Below are 21,693 nucleotides of genomic sequence, written 5' to 3'. Positions count from 1 at the left end.
ATTTAGCTGTAAAGAAAAGCAATTGGAGAAAAAGCATTTAGAAATAAGTTAGCATTCTGAATTGTAGGCTTGTTTCAAATTTTCACTTCTGGAGATCATGTTCTTTTGTAAATTCTACAAATAACCTAAGATGAATGTATTTTACATGGTTGTGGTGTTTTTTTAATCCCCAAAGACCAAACTTTACTCCAAGTTGTGAAATTGGCTATTCCATTTAGGGATTTCTGTTATGAGGCTTGTAAATGTGTCTGTTTTCATGATGACATTATTATGCTTAGTTTGAACAGACTAGTCATGTATCTTTTATGTAGTGTGTCACATATCAAAAGCAATCCCACCATCTCTGGTTCCCATAGAGTACTTTCACTTTACTGAGAGACATATGTCTATGTGTGCTGTTAAATTTAGGAGAAGGAGCATCACAAATTTGCACAAATGCTCCGCTGATCTGTTCCAGCCATTATGCAGGGTATTTCTTCCTTCAGATTCCATTCCTGTGGGTTTACCTCAAGCCTTTCAACAAGAAACAGCACACAAGCATGCCCTGTAGTTCCTAACCCTTCCCTTTGAAGCAGATATAGTAGCAGAGAAACCTCATGGTTACAAAAACATAATACAGCTAGTCAAAGCCTATTGCATTCATTGTAATTTCACCACATGCTGGGGGATTGAGCCTGAAACAATGAGTAATAGACTATAATAATATTCCTTGCCACAAAAATTTTATTTCTACCACCACATTTAGAAAACCCCCTAAGGATTCATTTGAATGCATCATAGCCTTTCTTATGAAACCAGAACCAAAACCAAACAATAATAACAAAAACCCTTTCCAAATAAAGTAAATTTTCTACAGTCCTGAGTAGTTAAAGGAGTTAGTAAGAAATGGCCAAAGTAATTCCACCTCTTACAAAAGTCTTGTTTTCAAGACTTTTCTGAACTGTTATATATACAAACCAGAAAAGCTTCTTTCCACATATATATTGTGATCCACAATCTGGTCATGCAGCCCACCCTCATTTTTGATAGAGCTATACCTGAAACGTCTAAGACAAATGACCATTTACTTGTCCATACACTCAGTGGAAGGAGGGTCTTTAAATTTCTTCAGGAAGACATTTCAGCATCTGACAAGCCTTAAAGCCAGGGAATTCTAATTTTAATCTCATTAAAAATTCAACTCATTTCCTCTTTCTATGTAATTGTGGGTATGTTATACAGCTGCCCGCTGATTTAGTTTGCTCTTTATGGTGTTCCTTATCCCACATGGTCCTCATTTTGTAGAAAGTTTACAAGGCACCATGGAAAACAAAAGAGAACATGGAACTACAAGTCAGAATTCTCCTAGGTTTGCCATCAATTAGTCATGTATTTTGTGTGAGCTATTATCTTTCATCTTCCACCCATTTTACGTTTTTTACACCATGAGATAGAACTAAATGATCTCTTTGTTCTCATCCAAATCTATTTTTTTTATTTTGCTTCTGTAACTATGAAATTTATTTCTTTTGCAAAAAATGTAAATAAATATTGAAAGCATATTTGCTTTCAATTCATCATTACTTCTAAAATACTTCATAAGTGAGTTATTACTTTGAAAATCTTAATCCATAACATCTAGCATACTTGGTGAGAGCTTCCAGTTCTAAAAGTCCTTTAACTGAGAAGTTAGAGAGAACTGTTTGTGTTCAACAGGAATGTATTGATCAGTGACTTACTAACCCTCGGTTCTGAACCCCAGGATGCAAAGAGGGCATGCTAGTATGATTGTAAGCCTCTATCTTGAAAGACCCAGTAACATTATTCAGTATATATCTTGATGATTAATGAAGGTAAACAGTGTGCTGGCCTGTTTTATCCATTTGGGAAAATTATCTTTCACTTAGTTCCACCAAATATTATGGGAGAAGAACAGAACGTCTCTGTCGTCATTAGCCAAGCTGTCACGTTACTATGTCAAAGTGATGCTGTTCCCCCTCCTACTCTGACATGGTTAAAGGATGGCCGTCCTTTGCTGAAGAAACCAGGCCTTACTGTCTCTGAAAATGAAAGTGTGTTAAAGGTAAGACTACCAGTTCATTTCACCAGGTATTATTTCTAAGCACATGGTTTTGGTGTTTCTCCTGTTAAACTCGCCTGATGCAAAAATTATGAGGCATCTCTCATCCTTGATGTCTTGCAACTTCACATAAATCTCTGAAAAAATAACAGTTCAGTGCAAAAATGCAGTAAGTGCTGTAAGTTTGGATTGATGATATCAAGTGGATAGAACCGACGACATATTTTATGAGGGAGAGTAAAAGGTGAGGTTCTGGTTAGCCAGAAGAGTGTTGAACACTGGCTAACTTTTTAAACATAAATAGGACTGAAGTCCTGATTAAGGAAAGCAATAAGTTAGTTTAATTGAAACAGAGAATTTCACAAACTGAGTATTTGAAATAATGTTGACATTGTGAATCTGAGTGAACTAAAACTGGCATTGAAATCCAAGCTAAGGAATTAGATTCAGGAGGACAAAAGGCCTGAACACTTATAACCCAACACTGAAATTGGAAGGGTAGCCAAGTGATCGGCCTAGTTATTTTTAGCAAAAATTGAATTTGAACACAGGGATTTTAGCTTCAGAATCCGTACTACTAACCTCACATAACCTCTTGGGTGAGGAAGATTATTCTTAGCAGAGAATCTTGAGATGGGGATGATGCGTGTCAGCCTGTGGGCAGGGCAGTAAGCTGAGCAGCTTACCTGTGGAGGACAGAAGCACTGGGGCTGAGTAGGAGGGAATATACAGGTGTATGTTAGAGGAAAAAGGTGGAGATCTTGGCATTTATGACCATGTATTAATGGAACTGATGAGAAAGGGAAGAACAGAATCATTGAGGAAAAAAAGAGGGATAAGCAAACTGAGATATAAAGGCAAAAAAGAAAAATACCAAGGAAGAAAAATTACTACCCCATGCTCAGAGGTAGAGCCCAGCGTTCTAGAACGCATCTGGTAAGATCTCAGCTCTGACTGGAATGCAGAGGTAGACAATTGTACGAACACAAATATCAGTGACTATAGAAGTTCATTTCTTTGTGTGTTGGGGGAAATCCATTGATCTCTACAATGGATCCAGGTCACACACCCTGGGCTCTGCACATTCCATTGAAGGGACTATGGAGAATATCCACTCAATGAAACCTATAGAACTGAACCCTAACTGAACAATTAAAACTATCTTACCTATACATTACCCAACATTATTCACACACAGCTTTAAACAGATCACATAATAGAATCTTAATATTTTATTTTGCCAGGCACACACTAGGCACTAAACACATGTTCATCCCTCCTCTGTATTCTACCCACCCTACCCCAACTCTTTTTTTGAGATGTGCAAGCCTGTGCTTACTGACTTGGAAGTCCTGTAACCCCCAATCTGACTGGGTCTACCACTAAGCATCTGAATTTTGGCAGTGCAGATCCCTTGATTGATTATGAGTTTCTTTATCTTTAAAATGAGGAGGTTGGATTTGAAGTTCCATTTCAGGTCTAATATTCTTTGGTTCTCTTCTAATTCCAGTTCTGTCCACCTCAATTATTGAACACCTGTTATGCACAGTACTTTCAGTGATCACTCCAACTCCAGTGATTCTTCCTCTTCTGAATGTTTTAGAAATTACTGATTGCAGACGTATTTATCCACAAGTCACAGATCATTTGTGGTATTTCCTGCATTATCTTGTATTGTTACTTTTACTTGTTTATTATTAAACTCTTTTTATGTTCACACTTTATATTCTCAACCAGATTGTGCACTCAAATCAGAAACTGCATGTGTCATTGTATTTATTTATATCTTCTGCTTGCAGTACCTAATGCAAGGCTCCTAATAACTGCTGAATGGTGAATGAATGAATACTGATGAATGAGTATTGATACATATTGCACATGAATACATGGAGTTTTTGTTTTCACTGATAATCAATTACCACACACCAAACTGGGAACTAAATTGAAAATAATTCTTGATTTAAAGATGCTTAGAAGTCCCCTCATATGAGGAAAAGGCATATGTAATAAAGCAATAATAAGTGTATTTTGCTGAATATTTTACTAGATATGTAATGATTGAACTTTTCAAAGCCCTAAATTACTTTATCAGACATTGTTATTTTATTTATTTATTTATTTATTTTTGTAGCAGCTCTGGGGTTTGAACTCTGAACCTCATGCTTGCTAGGCAGGTGCTCTTACTGCTTGAGCCACTCCACAGCCCCTTCTTTGTGATGACTTTTTCAACATAGGATCTCTTAAAGTATTTGCCTGGGCTGGCTTCAAATTGTGATCCTCCCGATCTCTGCCTCCTGAGTAGCTAGGATTATAGGTGTGCTCCACCAGAGCCTAGCTGATTTTTTGTTGTTGTTGTTTTATCTAAATTGTATTTTAAAGGCCTTTCTAGGTTTTCAACCATGGATAAGCCAGGTTAAAATAAGTTATGACATAGATGAAAACTGTTAGAGTCTTGATCACTGTTGGATCTAGGTGATGAGTATGTAGGAATTCATTTCACATTTTGCTCTGCTTTTTTTTTTTTATGTTTGAAAATCTTCAGAAAAAAACTAGAAATAAGAGATCACAAAGAGCATTAATAGAAGCCCCCCAACTGTGAATCATTTTGCTTTCAGATTGAAGATGCTCAGGTGCAAGACACTGGTCGTTACACTTGTGAAGCAAGAAATGTTGCTGGAAAAACGGAGAAAAACTATAATGTCAACATCTTGGGTAAGTACAATTAGCACCTGTAAAATAGAGGCTACAGCCTGTGGTTTGACCTTTTACCTATTGTGTCAGTTCTTAACGTGGCAGTCATCCATGTTTACTAAAGTTGGTTTTAACGCAGAGATGGGTAACAGTCAGTGCCTTTTAATGATGTTGAGTTGTCCTGAGTATCAGCTCAAAAACCTGATCCAAGAGCAACAATAGATCAACTTCCTGAGCCTGAAGATATTAGTCATCGTAGCTTTGATGCAGAATGATTTTTTCACCTCCGAGAGAGACATGCTATCTATCTTCTACAACCAGGATCTTGCAGTGATTGGATTTCTCTGGAAACTAGTGGTGGCCTGGTCAAGTGAAAACAAGTCAGAAATTATGTTTAAACTGGGTATGTGAGAGAAAAACACAACACATCTACTTAGACGGAAGGAAAGCGTTCCACACACGGACTTTTACCATTACTTGTTAATGAAAGTGATTCTTCTGCATAGCTACAGCTTTTGCCTTGGTTGGGGCTATTGGCTAATTATTAAAAAGTTCTTCCATTTCCAACATCTTAACCTTTATTTTAAGTACTGCTATGAATTAGTTTATGACATTCTTAATTTTGGTTATATTTGTTTAAACTTTCCAACTACTCAGATCATAAGCTGATTTACCTTTGATTTTTAATAATTTATTCAAAACAAATTTTAAATTAAAATGAAGATAGAAGAAATAATTTTATTCCAATGGGCAACAGATATTTATTTATTTATTTTTGTCTCAATTATGACCTTTTCAACTTTTCTCTCTTTTTTGTCTCTTTATTCATATATTCATATGTACATACATTGTTTGGGTCATCCCCCTCCCCCGCTCCAGTCCCCTCTCTTTCCTCCCCACCCCCTTGCTTCCAGGCAGAACCTGTTCTGCCCTTTCTCCAATTTTATGGAACAGAAGACATAAGCAATAATAACAAAGACATAGAGTTTTTGCTAGTTGAGATAAGGATAGCTATACAGAGAGATTCCTAGCATTGCTTCCATGCACAAGTGTATTATAACCCAAATCGATTCATCTCTACCAGACCTCTTCACTACTTCCACATCACCTTCCCATCGTGGCCTCTGTTGCTTTAAGGTTACTATATTAGCTTCTCTGCAATGGGGACATCAAACACTTTCAACTTTTGGGTTTCCTACCTATCCCCAGTCTTCCTGCATGTGCTCTCCCCTTAGGGTGTGACCCAAGTCCAACAACATTGCTGCATTTGCACTAGATCTGAAGTCCACATATGAGGGAGAACATACATTTTTGGTCTTTGGAGACTGGCTAAAATCACTCAGGATGATGTTCTCCAGTTCCATCCATTTACTTGCAAATGATAAGATTTCATTCTTCTTCATGACTGAGTAAAATTCCATTGTGTACAAGTACCACATTTTCTTGATCCATTCATCAGTAGTGGGGCATCTTGGTTGTTTCCATAACTTGGCTGTTGTGAATAGCAGTGCAATAAACAAGGGTGTGCAGGTGCCTCTGGAGTAACACATTCCTTCAGGTATATTCCTAGGAGTGGGATTGCTGGATCATATGGCAGATCTATGTTTTGTTTTTTAAGAAGCCTCCATATTGTTTTCCAGAGTGGTTGCACTAACTTGCATTCCGACCAGTGTACGAGGGTTCCTTTTCCCACATCCTCACCCACACCTGTTGTTGGTGGTGTTTTTGATGATAGCCATTCTAACAGGGGTGAAGTGGAATCTTAGTGTGGTTTTGATTTGCATTTCCTTTATGGCTGGAGATGGTGAGCATTTTTTCATGTGTTTTTTGGCCATTTGAATTTCTTCTTTTGAAACAGTTGTCCATTTCTTTATTGGTTCATTGATTTTGGGAGAGTTTAGTTTTTTCAGCTCCCTGTATATACTGGTTATCAGTACTTTTTCTGATGTATAGCTGACAAATGTTTTCTCCCCCAGGGTGGGTGGTCTCTTCAGTTTAGAAACCATTTCTTTTGTTGTGCAGAAACTTTTTCATTTCTCCATCCTTTCTCTTAGTTGCTGAGCTTCTAGGGTTCTATTGAGGAAGTCCTTGCCTATACCTATTGCTTCCAGAGTATTCCCTGCTCTTTTGTACTAACTTCAGAGTTTCATGTCTGATAAGAAGGTCCTTGATCCATTTTGCGTTGATACTAGTACAGTGTGATAGGCACAGAATTAGTTTCAGTTTTTTGTAGGCAGATAACCACTTTTCCTAGCAACATTTGTTGAAGAGGCTGTCTTTTCTCCATCATATGTTTTTGGCTCCTTTGTCAAAAATAAGGTGTGCTTATCTGTGTGGATTTATATAACAGGTCCTCTATTCTATTCCACTGGTTTTCATGTCTGTTTTTGTGCCAGTACTATGCTGTTTTTATTGCTATTGCTTTGTAATGTAGTTTACCTCCAGCATTGCTCTTTTTGCTGAGTATTGCCTTGGCTATTCACAGTCTCTTGTATATCCAAATGAACTTTAAGATAGATTTTTCAGTCTCTGTGATGAATGTCATTGGGATTTTGATGGGAATTGTGTTAAACATGTAGATTGCTTTTGGTAGTATAGCCATTTTTACTCTGTTGATTCTACCAATCCATGAGCATGGGAGATCTTTCCACCTTCTGTAATATTCCTCAATCTCTTTCTTAAGGGGTTTGTAGTTCTCCTTGTATAGATCATTCACTTCCTTTGTTAAATTTACTCCTAGGTATTTGATTTTTTTGAGGCTATTGTAAATGGAATTCTTTCCATATATTCTTTCTCAATTTGTTCACTGTTGGTGTATAGAAAAGCTAATGATTTTTGTAAGTTGATTTTGTATCTTGCCACCTTGCTGTAGCGGTTTATGGTATCTAGGAGTTTTTGGGTAGAGTTTTGTGGATGTTTAAGTTATAGGATCATGTCATCTGCAAATAGGGATATTTTGACAATTTCTTAACCTGTTTGTATTCCTTTTATTTCTTCTTCTTGACCAGTTGCTCTGGCTAGGAATTCCAGGACTATGTTGAATAGGAGTGGGGAGAGTGGACACCCTTGTCTTGTTCCTGATTTTAGGGGAAATGGTTTCAGTTTTTCTCCACTAAGTATGATGTTGGCTATAGGTTTGTCATATATAGCCTTTACAATGTTGAGGTACATTCCTTCTATTCCTAGTTTTCTTAGATGTTTTATCATGAAGTGGTGTTGGATCTTATCAAAGGCTTTTTCTGCATCTATTGAGATGATCAAGTAGTTTTTGTCTTTGCTTCTATTAATGTGCTTTATTACATTTATAGATTGGTGTGTGTTGAACTATTCCTGCATCCCTGGGATGCGGCCGACTTGGTCAGGTGAATGATCTTTTTCTGATAGTTGTTTGATTTGGTTTGCTATTATTTTGTTGAGGATTTTTGCATCAATGTTCATTAAGGAGATTGGTCTATACTTTTCCTTTTTGGAGGTGTATTTGTCTGCTTTTCGGATGAGTGTAATGCTGTCTTCAAAAAATGAGTTAGACAGTGTTTCTTCCCTTTGTATTTCATGGAAAAGTTTAAGGAGAGTTGGTATCAGTTCTTCTTTAAAGGTCTGATAGAATTCAGCTGAGAATCTATCAGATACTGGACTTTTCTTTTTTGGGAGACTCTTTATTGCTGCTTCTATTTCATTTTGTCTTGTGTATCTATTTAGGTGATTAATACCCTCTTGGTTCAATTTTGGGTGGTCATAAGTATCTAGAAATTTGCTCATTTCTTCAAGATTTTCAAATTTATTGGAATATAGGTTCTCAAAGTAGTCTCTGATGATTCCCTGGATTTTCATGGTGTGTGTTGTTATCTCCCTTTTTGCATTTCTGATTTTACTGATGTGGTTTTTTCTCTCCTCATTTTAGGCAGGTTTGCCAATCTTGTTTATTTTTTCAAAGAACCAGCTTTTTTCTTCATTGATTCTTTGTATTTTTTTTTTTTTTGGTTTTTATTCCATTAATTTCAGCCCCTATTTTTATGATTTTTTCCCTTCTGCTTGTTTTGAGATTTGCTTGTTCTTGTTTTTCTAGGAGTTTGAGCTGTAGTATTAGGTCATTGACTTGAGATCTTTCTGTCCTTTCAATATATGCATTCATGGCTATAAACTCTCCTCTTAGGACTGCCTTTGCTGTGTCTCATAGGTTCTGGTAGGTCGTGTTTTCATTTTCATGAACTTCCAGGAACCTTTTAATTTCCTCTTTTATTTCATCGATGACCCACTGATTATTGAGCAATGTGTTGTTCAGCTTCCAGTTGTTTGCATGTTTTCTACTGTTGTTTTTGTTGTTGAGTTCTAATTTTAATGCATTGTGATGAGGTAGAATGAATGGGATTATTTCTGTGTTCTTACATTGGCTGAGGCTTGCTTTGTGCCCCAAGATATGATCAATTTTGGAGAAGGTTCCATGGGCTGCTGAGAAGAATGTATATTGTGCAAAGTTGGATGAAATATGCTGTAGACATCGGCTAAGTCTATTTGATCTATGGTGTGATTTAGTTCTAGAATTTCTTTGTTGATTTTTTGTTTGGATGACCTATCAGTTAGTCATGGCGGGTGTTAAGGTCTCCTACTACCACTGTGTTGGAGTGTATAAATGCTTTTAGGTCCTTCAGTGTATGTTTGATGAAATTGGGTGTATTGACATTGGGTGCATATAGGTTGATAATTGTTATTTCCTTTTGCTGTATTTCCCCTTTTATTAGTATGGAGTGTCCTTCTTTATCTCATTTGATCAATGTAAGTTTGATGTCTACTTTGTCTGAGATAAGTATTGCTACTCATGCCTGTTTTTGGGGACCATTGGTTTGGTAAATCTTCTTCCAGCCTTTCACCCTAAGCCAGTGTTTGTTTCTGTCAATGAGATGGGTCTCTTGTAAAGAACAGATTTTTGGATCTTCCTTTTTAAAACAATTTGCCAGACTGTGTCTTTTGATGGGGGAGTTAAGTCCATTAACATTCAGTGTTAATGTTGGTAAGTATGTGGTGATTCCTGTCATTTAGTTGTTCTGTTGTTTGAGGGTTTGATTGTGTGCAGCTGAATTAATGTTACTCTCTGATTTCTTGTCTTTTCTTCTCCTGTGATTTGATGCTTCCCTTCCGCTTGTGGTTTTGTTTGCTTTCATTTTCTGTGTGAAGAATTCCTTGAAGAATCTTTTGTAAGTGTTAGGTTGGTGGTCATATATTGTTTTAGTTTCTGTTTATCATAAAAGACTTTTATTGCTCCACCTATGTTGAATGATAGTTTTGCTGGGTAGAGTATCCTAGGCTTGAAGTTGTTTTCATTCAGTCCCTGGAATACCTTACTCCATGCCCTTCTTCCTTTTAAAGTTTCTGTTGAGAAATCTGCTGTGATTTTGATGCATTTACCTTTGTATGTTATTTGTTTTTTCTCTCATACAGCCTTCCATGTTCTTTCTCTGTGCTTGTTGTTTTAATGTTAATATGTCGTGCAGTAGTTCTATTTTGGTCAGATCTGTGTGGTGTCCTGGAGGCTTCCTGTATCTGAATGGGCATAGCTTACTCTAGGTTTGAGAAATTTTCTGATATTATTTTTTTGAATATGTTACAAATCCCTTTTGCTTGCACCATGATCTTCTCTTTCTTCAATGCCCATGATTCTCAGGTTTGGTCTTGTGATGGAGTTGGTGAGTTCTTGCATATTTCTTTTGCAGGTCTTGAGTTGTTTGACTAATAGCTCTTCAGTTTTTCCTTTAATTTCCATTTTATCTTCAAGTTCTAAGATTTTTGTCTTCTGCTTGTTCTAGTCTGCTGGAGTGGCCTTCCATTTTGTTTTGTATTTCTGTTTCATTCTTTTTTCTGAGGTTTTCTGTATCATGGGTCACTTCCTCTTTAATATTGCTATTTTCTTCTTTAATTCATTTATTTCTCTATTTATAGTGTTCTCTGTTTTACTTTGGTGTTTATTTTGATTTCCTGTGAGTTCATTTATTTTTTTCTGTGTCTTCTTATATTCTTTATTTTTGATGTCTTGAACTTTCTTGAGTGCTCTTGTATGTTTTGGTTAATCATATCTAGTTATATCTCCATGAAACTCTCAGTGTTTAGTTGGAGAATTTCTTCTTTGAGGGTGTTTTTGTGGGCATCATTGGGTCCCTTGGTGTCATTTATCTTTGCTTTGTTGGAGTACTGAATCTTGTATCCATTTTCTTCATTTTTTTCTGAATCATGTATTAAATTATCTTCAGGGGGAAAATGGTTTTCATACCTTTTTCATCTTCCTATCACTCCATTTGGTACTGTACAACTATGCTCTTGATAGGCTAGTTGGTGGTTTCAGTCACCTGTTTTCTTCCCTTGGTTTAATTTTGTTTTCTGGCTGTATTGGTTTGTGCCTATGTATGTGTGTGTTATTTCTGTCCCTAGTCTGGGTATAATTTAGTATTTGCTAATTTACAATAGTAAAAGTAACAACAACATCAACAAGAAAAAAGCCAAAGAAATCAATGTGGAGAGATGAACAAGCAAACACAAATAAATAAGAAACAGAGCAAACAAACCAACCAAAAATTCCAGGTTCTGGAACAATAGAATATTAGTCTTAGTTTGAGTTATGGTGTTACTCCACCAGCATCCATTCCTGGTGTTGGTGTTTAAGGAGAAGCTCTATATAGTCTGGCCAGGTGGTTGAGTAGTGTTTTGTTTTGTTTTGTTTTTTTCCTTCTGTCTTTCAGAGGCAGCTGCTTGGTCAGCTTCTTCCTCAGTGGATGTGGCAGTTTAATTTTGTATGTTGTCCTCAGGTTTTGGAATCAGCTCTGTAGCCCACAAGCTGTCCTGCTTTGGAGTTGTGGTTTCACTGTGTTGTTTTACTGGGGGTTTATTTCTTTTCCTCGCCCCCTTTCTCTGGGAGAAGGTCAGTGATCTGTCAGCTGGCCCCCTGCTGTCAGTGTGTTGTGATAGTTTGCTGATTATTTTTCAATTTTGCAGTGTCTTTTGACTTTGGATGTTGCTCACTGGCTCAGGAGATGAGCTTTGTGAACCGCTACCTGCCCTATTTCAGGCAGTGGATTATCACCTACCCACTGTTGGCCCTTCTGCCTTTCCAGCCTTTGTTTACTGAAAGTTGGTGGATATCAGCTCCTTGCCCCTCTCCCTTTCTCTGGTACGCTTTTGGCAACTCTGTCCCTCTTCTGTGTGTTAGTTTTCAGTTCCTTGTTTATTGTTCAGGTTTTTTTTTTTTTGTGGGGGTCAGTCTGCCCAGGGGGCTATGCAGGTTTATCCTAGCGGTGGCTGGGGGAAAAGTGCATGACAGTGGGTGTTCCCCTGATGGTCTGCTGAATGTCTCCCAAGCAGGTTTGAAGCTGGCTTCTGTGGCACAGCAGCCCTCCTGTTTCCTCATTGTAATGTGGTATGGAGAAGCTTTCCACGGGCTAGGGGTTCAGGATATCAAAGTTTTGATTCTCCTTGTTGCTTTATTTCTCCCAAGTGTGGCTGCAGTGTCTCAGGGAGGTTTTGGAGTCTCGGAGCTCACGCTGTCTGCTTCTGCGCCCTAGTCACCATCTTGGGATAGCCAGACTTTTATTTTTGAAGGATTCATTTGTATAGGAAATGACTTGCTAAATAATTATTATCATTTTTTAAATCCTTGAGGCAGATAGGAAGTTCTGTTATTCACTTTGTAAGAAGATCAACTTTCTTTTAGTTAGCAAATTATACCATATAGCAAATTCATATTTACTGCATGTTAGTTATGCATCATTAACTTCTGTTTCTACATCTTTTCATCATTTCACTTTCCTTTTCACTTTCCTTCCCATTTCACTTTTCTTTTCTTCCTTGTTTTTTTCAAATGGAGAAAATACTCATTTATCTTTCAATATGGACAAGACACTGCACTGAGTGTTATAAATATTGAAAATAAAGGAGAGTGAATAAAAGAAAATTAGAAGTGATGATCAATTAAAGAGTGAGATGAAGTAGAAAGACAAGTATTGCATGTTTTCTCTCATATGTGGAAACGTTAAAAAAAAAGAGACCTGAAAGTAGTGGAGAGAACTATTAAGGAAAGCAAGGGGACCAGGTGAGACAGGGAGATGGAAGGGCAAGAGAAAGTAGAAGGGAGAGTGGACATGATCAGACCATGATGTGTCATGGTGAAAATGTCACAGTGGAACCCATTATTTTGGACAACTAATGTGTATTAATAAAGAAGAAAGTGAGGTGAAGAATTCATTTTTAACACGTGACATTTGAGGTATCCATGTGAGGCTGTGTTCCCTGCAGTCAGAAGTGCAAGCCTGTAGTTAAGGACAGAGAAGAGTTCACAAAACAAGATTGGAGATGGAGATATAACTATATAGCCAGCAGTTGAAATGCCATAAGGATGGTAGGAAGAATGGGTGCAAGGAGCTGCTATATAGAATGGTTACCAGGTGTACCACATGGCAAGTGAGGTAGAAAAAGAGACCCCAAGTAGGAAAATGATAAAGAACAAATCAGCAAGAAGAAAACAGCAAAAATCATGTCATGGAAACTCAGGACAGTGGTGTTCCCAGAAGAACACAGACATTGAATAAGTTGTGAGTTGCGCATGTTTGGATGAGTGAATGGATAATATCACATATTGCAGAGAAGTCAAATTAGACATGTAGCAATGAGCAGACCGATGGTCCTTTAAAAAGTAATTTAATAGTGTAAAGTAGAATGAAGTACGTATAATCATAGATGATAAGGAAGTCAAAGATAGATTCATTGAAAAATATATATTGTGTGCCTTCTGTGTTCTAGGCTTCTAGGCACTGTGCCATGTGCAGGCATACAGCGTTTAATGAGAAAGATAAAGATGATATCTTCACAGAACTTATAGCTGGCTGGGGTTAGAAAAGTCTTTACATAGTCAATTAAAACTAAATCTCCTACAAGCTATGTGGAAAGGCATATCAGGACACAAAACGTCTAATGGAAACCTTACAGATGAGTTGGCATTAATGCTTCAGAGGATGGAAGAGTTCTGTCTCAAAAAACCAATGGGTCATTGTGGTACCCAGAGTGTGGTACAGAGGAAGGAGAGGAGAGATTAGATAGAATGACAAAATGGGTCAGGTTGAGAAAGACATGTAAAATCAAGTTTAGAAGTATGGATTTGAATCCAAGTGTGGTAGTCCACAGCTGTAATCCTAGCACTTAGGTGTCAGAAGCAGAATGATAGGCTACATTTCAAATTCTAGGCCAACCAGGATAGAAAGAGAGACCCTGTCTCAAAAAAACAAAAAAACAAAAAACTATGGATTTGACTCTAAAGGCAATAGGATGCTAAAAAGGACTTTAAGGAGAGACTGGAATGTTCAGATCTTTTTTAAAAAGAAAGCCAATTAGCTCCAGGGATATTTAAGAAGTTGAATGAAAAGCAGTAAAGAATGATGTCCATGCAGCCTAGCCAACTGATCAGTGTGGTCAGTAGTGTTTTCCCTCAGAAAGGAAGCCAAGGTGGCCAAGTTCACTGTGGACAAGTCAAGTTTGGCATCCACGTTGAGATATTAAGTAGCATTTGGATATAAAAATCTAGATTTGAGATAGGGTCTTCATTACAGATGCAAACTTGCAACTGCTTGTATTTATGGAAGCCACAGAGAGGTATCAGAGGGTAGAGTTTAAAATGGAGATCATAAACTTATAGTAGGGTGAATCTGTGGAATTGTGTCATTTTCTTCCATAGAACTTCCAATCCGTTGTATGTGGATGACAGTATGAACTGTAGGACTCATCCAGAGTAAGGTACTGCCAAACAGGACGGACAGAGGTGCAAAGAGGTTAAGAATATTGTCAAAGGAGAAGGTGAAAGCAATCTAAAGTGCCTAGAGAAGTCAATAAAGAAAAAAGAAAGCATCTGACTAGGGAGAACTTTTGAGATGTAAAAGGACATGAGATTTAATTGGGATAGTGAAGTGGAAATTGGGGATACTTGAGTGAGGGAGCAAGAGGAATGGAGCAGTGGCCTAAATTCATAAATTTATAAGAGGACTATTCTAGATAATGAAAAATCTTCATGTGGCCTCTGATGGAAAAAAAGAAGAAGTAAATCCAGGAACTGATTAGACAGGGTATTTAGACGGATTTTTATATATTGATGTTGAGTTCATACAGCATGATGACAGGACTTGGCATAGAGAGAAAGAATGAAAAAACACATATCGTATCAAACTGTTCAGAGAATAGGAGATTGACAGGTTCTGATGGGGGTTAGGGATAAAATGAATTGGCCCATGAACTTTTAAAGAAAAGGGGCTTTTGCAGAGAAGGGGGCAGTTGGACAATGACTGGAAGCTGCACTGGGGGATGAGGCAGATTCTCTCCTTCCTCTGCTCCCAGGAGCTTAGAAGAACAAATATCTACCACATGATAATTGAGGCAGAGAAGGGAGTCAGCCAGGGAGTGTAGACCTCGGTCTCTGAGAAAAAGGCATGGGTAGTCCAGATTCACTTTGAAGGCCCCAGGGAAACACTGGAGGCAGCAGGGAGGCAGGCTGTGCAATGCAGAACAGATAACATGTCCATTTCATAGAGGAAAGTCACCTCTGTTCCTTACTGTGTGTTATAAGCCTAATGTTTTCTGACTGTGTTCAGGATCTGAGATATCAAAGGTAGCTGGACACCAGAGACTGGGTTAAACTTAGGCTTGGTAGGTTTGTTAGCTTTTCCACAAAACCTAAAGAATTATAATAAGTTGGCTTCATTTTGTGCCACTCTGAATACCTTGATTATTAAATTTCTACGAAAATGGGAAACTCTGCTGTTAGGTATTTATTCTACACCTTACATGTGACTTTTGATGTGGTGTTGATATGGCAAACTCATGTGCTCCTAATTATTTTCGTACGTAATTTGAAGGAAAATCTTTTCCTTACATGTAAAGTGTTAGGGAAATAATATGTGAAAGGTGTAAAAATGATATTTTTCTTTCTTTTTTGTTTCAGTACCACCAAGTATTTATGGTTCTGATGAACTTGCTGAACTTACAGTCATTGAAGGGAATTTCATTAGTCTCTCATGTGAATCAAGTGGTATTCCACCCCCTAATCTCATTTGGAAAAAGAAAGGTCAGTTTTCATCCATGAAATTTATAAAATATATACATATAAAAGGAATATTTATTTTTTTGGCAAACACGTCAGTTTATAAGCAATCTTTCCTGAACTATGCATACTGAACACGAGACAACAAAATTGCTTTACATTCAATTTCAACATGTAATACTTCTACACAACTGAAAGTCTTCATTTATAAGAATAACTGCTCCCCGGGGGAGGGAACAGTTTTCTTCATTAATTATTTTTAAATCAACTCCATTATGGGGCTGCTATCAAGAATCTACCATTCAAAGAATTAAGTTTTCTTTCATAAACCAGACTAAAAATTTTTTTTCTGAAGTCAACACTTTTGCTACATTTGTGACAGTCTCCCAACATAAGACTAAATCCTGCAATTGACTAGATTTCAACTTATTCATCAACACATTCTTACTTTTGCCCACTAGGTATCAAATAGATTATCTGTATTTTTGTTCAATCCAACTTTTATTCCCTCCCCCATTTTGTACAGGGCAGGATTATTTTGCATGGTTTTCTGATTTTTAGGTACTTGACCTAGGAAGTAAGTAAATAGTACGTGTACTTATCTGGGAATGTGTATGGAGTACTGTATATTTCTGTCATTTGGATTTCTTTGCAGATTCTCCAGTGCTGGCTGACTCTGTGGGGCGAATTAGGATTTTATCAGGAGGAAGGCAGTTACAAATTTCAATTGCTGAAAAGTCTGATGCAGGTTTCTACACATGTGTGGCATCCAATGTGGCTGGAACTGCAAAGAAAGACTACAAGCTTCACGTTTACGGTAAGCCATGGAGCAGCCAAGCTTTGGGCACAGTTGTTTTTTTTTTTTAAGCTTCCTTCTTTCCCTTTCCTTCTTCTTTAGATCTTTAAGATTCATTCAAAGTGGTATGGTTATAGCTATCATATGACCCATATGTTTAAATTCTGCTCATATAACCGGAGAGCAATTCTTTCTTTCTGTTCTTTACTCAGCAATATGGCTGTCCACTCTGTGTCAGCTTGCCAGTGACAGAAGTGTCCATGTGGCTATAATTTACCAGAGGCAGAAGACAGGATATGTGGAAGGGGAAGAGAGGAGATTGAACTGTAGAGTATATTTATAATACACAAAAATAGTTTATTTTAAAGAATATTTGATTGTAGAAAGTTTTTCAATGTTTATATTATCTCATTTAATTTTAACGTGAACTATTATGTGAGACATGTATATTTTGCACATGTGGGGATTTAAGTTCAGAGACTTTCTATGGCTGACTGAGGTCACATGCCCATGTATGGTAGAACTTTCACTAGAACACAGGCTTGGTGACACTGGCCCACTCTTCTACACACACACACACACACACACACTCACACACACACACACTCACACACACACACACACACACACATGTATGAGAGTTGGCCTAATTTTTGTTCTTAGAATCACCATCAACTAGGTGAATTAAGCTGAGAAATAATGCCATATCTGTTAGTCCTGACTCTTTTCTAAGTAGTTGGTATTTTGGTGTAAAAATGTACTTAACTTTGACTAACTAAAATTCCTCTGTAGACCTGAAGCAAACATTTCTTACCTTGTTTTTTGTTGTCTCTTTTTCTCCTAGTTCGACCATCTGTAACCAACAGTGGCAGCCACCCTACTGAAATTATTGTGACTCGAGGGAAGAGTATGTCCTTAGAGTGTGAAGTGCAGGGTGTTCCCCAGCCAACATTGACCTGGATGAAAGATGGCCACCCCTTGACCAGGGGGAGGGGAGTGGAAATATTGGATGAAGGTCGCATTCTTCAGCTGAAAAACATTCATGTATCAGACACAGGGCGTTACGTGTGTGTTGCTGTGAATGTAGCAGGAATGACTGACAGAAAATATGACTTAAGTGTACATGGTAAGTAGACAGTGGTTCAATAGGGTCTATTCACTGACTAGGTATAATCTAGCATCCTGGATGAGAAATAAACCTTGACTTAGTCCATCCTAGTCTACATATGTATCACTGCCCTAGCCAAGTCTCATCATTTCTATGTCTGACCTCATGTTATCTACCTTGCTGAGATAAGCACATGTGGGTATATTTTTTGGAAAGCACCTAGTAAAGTAGAAAATTGCCTTCTTCTAGTACTTTTGGTTTTTGGTTTGATGCTGTCTCAGGTAAAATGCCTTAAGTATATGTTTTTCCAAATTAGCTTTCATAACTAAAAGGTAGTACAACCTTGTAGCTTACTGACTCGGCATCTGTTGAGTATGAGTTATACAGAAATCAGCTTTAAGATTTTAATTAATGAAAGCTATTGGAATACATACATTTGGAAATAAAACTTAATCTATAGAAGCAATGGTAATTTATAACTTGAATCCACGTAAAACTTACACAAAGCTCAGTATTACTATCTTATAGTTTGCAGCCAGTATGTCTGCCAAAGATAAAGGAATCAGAATGTAAAAAAGAGAAAATTATTACCTTTTTTTTTGGTAGTACTGGGGCTTAAACTCAGGGCCTTCACCTTGAGCCACTCCACCAGCCCAGTTTTTTGTGATAGGGTTTTTTTTGGATACGGTTTCCCAAACTGTTTGCCCAGGCTGGCTTCAAACTGCAATCCTTCTGATCTCTGCCTCCTGAGTAGCTAGGACTACAGGTGTGAGCGACCGGTACTGGGCTACCCTTCACTTTTAGGAGGAATTATTTAAAAAAAAAACAAAACACTCCTGTCTATAAGAAGGTCAGGAATCTATATTACAAATTTACCAGGAACGAGCGATGACTCATAGAAAATAGCTCACCATTATTTGGACAGCTTATTGATTAGAGTGAAGAATATAACACTATAAAAAGACATAATAGCTCATTGTAGTGGTTGCTTATTCTGCTTACTATTAACCAGAAAATGGAAATCTTGTTATTAACAATAACTGCTTGGAATTTGCTGTATGATATATGTTAGCTGCCTTTCTTTCCATTTCCTGTTTGTTTCGTTTGTCTTGCAGCCCCTCCAAGCATCATAGGAAACCATGGGGTACCTGAGAATATCAGTGTGGTGGAAAAGAACTCAGTCTCTCTGACTTGCGAAGCTTCGGGAATCCCTTTGCCTGCAATAACCTGGCTTAAGGATGGGTGGCCTATCAGCCTTGGTAGTTCTATGAGGATTCTCTCAGGTATTATAAATTCTGTAGCCTGGTAATCTGGTTAGCTTCAATATGACCACAATTTCTCTTTAATTTTCCATTTATAGTGTTTTTATTGTTTTATTTTCCTTTTTTACCTAGCTGCTTATTATGATATTGACCAATCATATTAAGAAAGAAATGTCTAGAAAAATTTTGGGAGCTACAGGAAAATCTTTGAACCTCTTTAGAAACTTCTAAAAATCTTGGCACTGTCTTATTAGTTAAATCATGAAGATGTCAAAGCATTCATGCTGTAGTGAGTACCACCCAATCTGAAAAGTGAAAAAGTAAAATTAAACAAAGTGTTGAAATTGAATCTGAAAACTACAGTGAGGCCCTAGAACCAAATATTTCCACTTATCCATGATAAATCTGAATGCTGTTTATATTTCTATAAGGGGAGAGTTTCCCGTGAGCTAAGACTTTATCATTATTTCAGCTTATTCCACTAATTATGTAGCAAAACCTGAATAGCTTATCCTAAAATGAAGGCTTTAGAGAGAGGTCTCTTGAGGCATGACATGAGAATCTAAACTTGAATTATTTTTCTATTAGCTTGAATACAGACTAAGAAGATAATCTTGCTAAGTCTTAAAGTAAAATGCTTAGATACTTAGAAAAATTCCTAATATGTTGAATGGAAGCCTCCAAATTCAAACACACCTCACCATGTGCTGGAATGTTGAGTTAAACCTAACAAGATGAAGGTCAAATAAACTCCTGAGTTATAGCTCCAGAATTCTTAATATGAAAAGATGTATGAATTGTGTTACTTGATACACATTAAGAGACCAATTTTACTCTAGACTTAGCAGACCTTATTAGGAAGACTAGAAGAAGGATTTACTGATGATGTTTGCCAAGGAGGATAAGCATGGTGGTAACTGTAAAATAATTAATATGTCTGATTATATTTGGCCTAGACAAATAGACCGAATGGTGCATTTGGTACATAATGAAAAATAAATTTAAACATTTGAAGTGCCATGGTATGGAGAGGATGATGTGGGTCTGTCTAGTTCCAGAGGTTAAAAATAATGCAGTGTATGGAAGATCCTAGGGACAGGTTTGTGTCTGACAGGAACAGCTTAGGAATATATTTAGTTTATTTTAAGTCCAGATGAGTTGCTCTAAGTGAGAGTAAGCTCTCTGCCCGAACCCTGTTCGAACAGTTTAAATCCCAACTATTGAAGGCTGTTTCAGAAAAGATCTTTTCTGAAAGGAAAGTGTTGGAATTAGGTCTAAATAACTTAAGGGTCTCCTGTTTCTTCCTGACCTGCTCCTGTAAATGATGGGAGCTTGATGAGGTAGGTGCAGTGTTTCTAGCCACACTTTCTGCCCACAGGGCTCATTGTGTTTATGATCTCTGGCAAATGACTTAACTTTGTTCACTGTAGTTTCATCACTTGTAAAATGAAGACATTAACAGTATTTGCGTCTCGGGGTTTTATGAAGATGAAGTGAGTTGCTTTATGTAAAGTAGCCAGCACAGTGCTTATTTCTACCATAAGCATCCAGTGCCTGCTTGTTGTTTGTTGTTGCCAAAGACAACCTGGTAGGATGTTTGCAGTCTCCTCACCCTGGGTAACTTTGCTTTGTCTTTTCCATGATGCTGTGGTTTTCATAGTATTCCCCGTCTCTGTTGTCCTTGAGAAGTGCCAAATAGTGGCAACGGGTTTGTTTCAATTTGGTTACCAAAAACCTGAGCACATGATCTTCTTGTCTTGAACTTATCTGCACATTAAAATTTTTTAATTGCTGAGAAAATAGGAACATGTTAAATATGATAACTACATCAGAAGTCCTAGAAATGAAAGAGGCAAGATAGAGTGATGTCCTTGGGGTTGTTACACGGTACAGGAGTGGTGTTTTGGTTATATTTAGTTGTTTTTTGCTTAAGTAGCAGCTGGAGATCCCTGAGCAAACACATTAAAAAATTTCACCTGTGATGCTGCCAAAGAATTCATTCAGTTTTACTGTCCGGATGTATGTCTTGTGAACAGATGAATGAGAATCAGATGAATGACATAGGACTTGGTCCTGGTTTACTGCCCATTTCTGTCTCACTAAGATAAGTCCTGAGACTTTACACCCAGCCTTTCTGAAAGCAGCACTTCGTGAAAGCTATCATTATTATGAAAGTTATCTGCCATGAACAGATAACTGCTATAAAAATTTAATAAGTACAAAAAACAGTTTCTTATAGGTATAAATTACTGTCAGACTCATTTTTGTTTTCCACTTGATTAAGTGAGAGAACCAAGCAACAAAAATCATGAGACTTAGGAAGCTGAGGTTTATAGAACCGGCAATGACTCATAAAAGTTGTGTTGCTTTAGGATTTTTCAACTGGATTCATATTATGGTCTCACCGATAGGAACTAGCAGTGAGTGGATAAAGCCTAAGTTTTTTAAAATCATGTTAAGGTAATTTCTATATTTGTATACCTAAATTTAGCTGGGAAAAAAGGCTGAATTCAGATAATCAGCCTTGTTTGCTCAAATAAGAGACCACATTTCCCCTTTCAGTGGCTTGAGAGTGGGAAAGTTGCTTATTAGAAGAGCTCCAACATTAGCTTGTTGTGCTTGTATAAATGGAAAGCAGATTTAAACTCCAAAATCAGGTCCAGGTGAATATTTACATGAAGCTGTCATGTTGACCGATACAATTTTTAGTTC

General features: G+C 37.3%; 1 protein-coding gene across 7 annotated transcripts in view; it reads left to right on the top strand.

Moving 5' to 3' along the window:
- Hmcn1 (hemicentin 1) overlaps positions 1–21,693 on the top strand; it is a 441,079-nt gene that overhangs the window by 299,525 nt on the left and 119,861 nt on the right. For all 7 annotated transcript variants that reach the window (XM_074047247.1, XM_074047248.1, XM_074047249.1 and 4 more), the window contains 6 exons: positions 1,887–2,062; positions 4,675–4,771; positions 15,717–15,839; positions 16,471–16,632; positions 17,456–17,737; positions 18,835–19,002. In XM_074047247.1, the coding sequence (XP_073903348.1) occupies positions 1,887–2,062; positions 4,675–4,771; positions 15,717–15,839; positions 16,471–16,632; positions 17,456–17,737; positions 18,835–19,002 (1,008 nt within the window). The remainder of the gene's footprint in view (positions 1–1,886; positions 2,063–4,674; positions 4,772–15,716; positions 15,840–16,470; positions 16,633–17,455; positions 17,738–18,834; positions 19,003–21,693) is intronic.

Source organism: Castor canadensis, chromosome 11, assembly GCF_047511655.1.
Source record: "Castor canadensis chromosome 11, mCasCan1.hap1v2, whole genome shotgun sequence".
NCBI lineage: Eukaryota > Metazoa > Chordata > Mammalia > Rodentia > Castoridae > Castor > Castor canadensis.
The sequence above is the reverse complement of the archived record's forward strand: the minus strand, read 5'-3'. Positions and strand labels throughout refer to the sequence as shown.